This window comes from Pteropus vampyrus, unplaced genomic scaffold (genome assembly GCF_000151845.1).
Source record: "Pteropus vampyrus isolate Shadow unplaced genomic scaffold, Pvam_2.0 Scaffold1000006629, whole genome shotgun sequence".
Taxonomy (NCBI): Eukaryota; Metazoa; Chordata; class Mammalia; order Chiroptera; family Pteropodidae; genus Pteropus; species Pteropus vampyrus.
Genome location: NW_011921031.1, coordinates 1 through 1,580, shown reverse-complemented (window position 1 = coordinate 1,580; position 1,580 = coordinate 1). Strand labels below are relative to the sequence as shown.

The 1,580-nt window shown below is 63.5% G+C and overlaps 1 protein-coding gene across 1 annotated transcript; it reads right to left on the bottom strand.

The window, feature by feature from the left end:
- Positions 1 to 11: 11 nt before the first annotated feature.
- On the bottom strand, positions 12 to 794 carry LOC105311710 (keratin-associated protein 10-12-like; the record flags this gene model as incomplete). Its single annotated transcript, XM_011387628.1, has 1 exon — positions 12 to 794. A coding segment is annotated over exon 1 (783 nt), but the record flags the coding sequence as incomplete, so codon positions are not given.
- Positions 795 to 1,580: the final 786 nt, after the last annotated feature.

Below are 1,580 nucleotides of genomic sequence, written 5' to 3'. Positions count from 1 at the left end.
TGGGCCGAGACGGGGACGCAGCAGGCCACGCGGGAGCACGCGGGGCGGCAGAGCAGGGACACGCAGGAGGCCGGGCGGCAGCGGCTGGGCTGGCAGGAGGCGGCGGGGGCACAGCAGGAGGAGGCGGGCACGCAGCAGGCGGGCCTGCACACGGGGCGGCAGACGAGGGACACGCAGGAGGAGGGTCTGCAGCAGGACGAGGGGCAGGGGCTGGGCTGGCAGCACGAGGGGGCTGGGCAGGGGGCGGCCCCGGAGCAGATGGGTGCGTAGCACACAGGCTTGGAGCAGATGGGGGTGCTACAGACGGGGGTGCTGCAGACGGGTGTGCTGCACACAGATGTGCAGTATATGGGTGTGCAACAGACAGGCTTGCAGCAGACAGGCGTGCAGGTGATGGGCGTGCAGGAGACGGGCACACAGCAGGCCGGCTGGCAGGGGGAGGAGGCGCAGCAGGAGGGCTGGCAGCTAGACTGCTGGCAGCACGAGGGCGTGCAGGAGCTGCCGCAGGCTGCTTGGCAGAGGCTGAGCCCACAGGCCGCCTGGCAGCAGGGGCTGGACACGCAGCTCACTGGGGTGCAGACGAGGGTCAGACTGGGGGCCGGGGTGCAGCAGCTGGGGACACAGCAGGAGGGGGCACAGCAGGAGGGGGCACAGCAGGAGGGCTCGCAGCAGCTCTCTGGGCACTCGTCCACCTGCCAGGAGGAGTCAGTGCAGGAGTCGCAGGCACCGGGCAGGCAGACGCGGCTGCCGTAGCTGAGGTCGCTGGAGCAGACGGACAGGGTGGAGGCGGCCATGGCGGGTGGGGGCTGGAGGAGAGTGTGAGTGTGTGTGTGTGTGTGTGTGTGTGTGTGTGGATGTGAGGTGTGGCTGGGCTTATATACAGCGGGGGGCGGTGGTGATGTTCCATCATGAGGTCACCAAAGAGCCTGTTTCCTTGTTGTTGGAGCAGGTCCCTGAGGCCCTGAGGACGCTTGTCGTGGACTCGTGACACGTAGCTCAGGTCATTAAACTGCTGAGAGGTGGGAGCCCAGGGAACCACGGAGCTGGGGACCAGGGGCGGGGGTGGGGGCGTCAGTGAGCTGGACGTGGACACGGGAGGCCGGTGCTCCCGACAGCCCCCTCCGAGCAGCTTCCTGGGGCTTCTTGCTGTTATTTCTCCTGCTTCTCAGTGCTCAGTTGAATCGTAAGCATATATAGTTTAAAATATGCTCTCTGTTTTGGGGTGTAATTTTCGTCTGAATTCATAGACCGAATGAATGGTTTGGAGCTGTGTTTATTTTTACTGTATCAGCAAACACTTTAATAATAGGTCTCGCCATGCCAGCAAGTACTCTGGGCAGCTTACTAAGTATTAACTCCCAACCCTCACCCCAGCCTCGGGAGGAGGTGCTGTTGTTCCCACGTTGCAGATGGGGAAACTGAGGCACAGCGAAGCACTTGCACCGAAGCTGCACTAGCAAGCAGAGGGGCCTGGATGGGAGCCCGGTGGGCCTGTGTTCTCAACCACAACCCTGCTCCCCAGGGAGAATGAGGGATGGAAAGTCGCAAGAAACCAGGGTTCCAGGCAAGGCTGGGGGTGA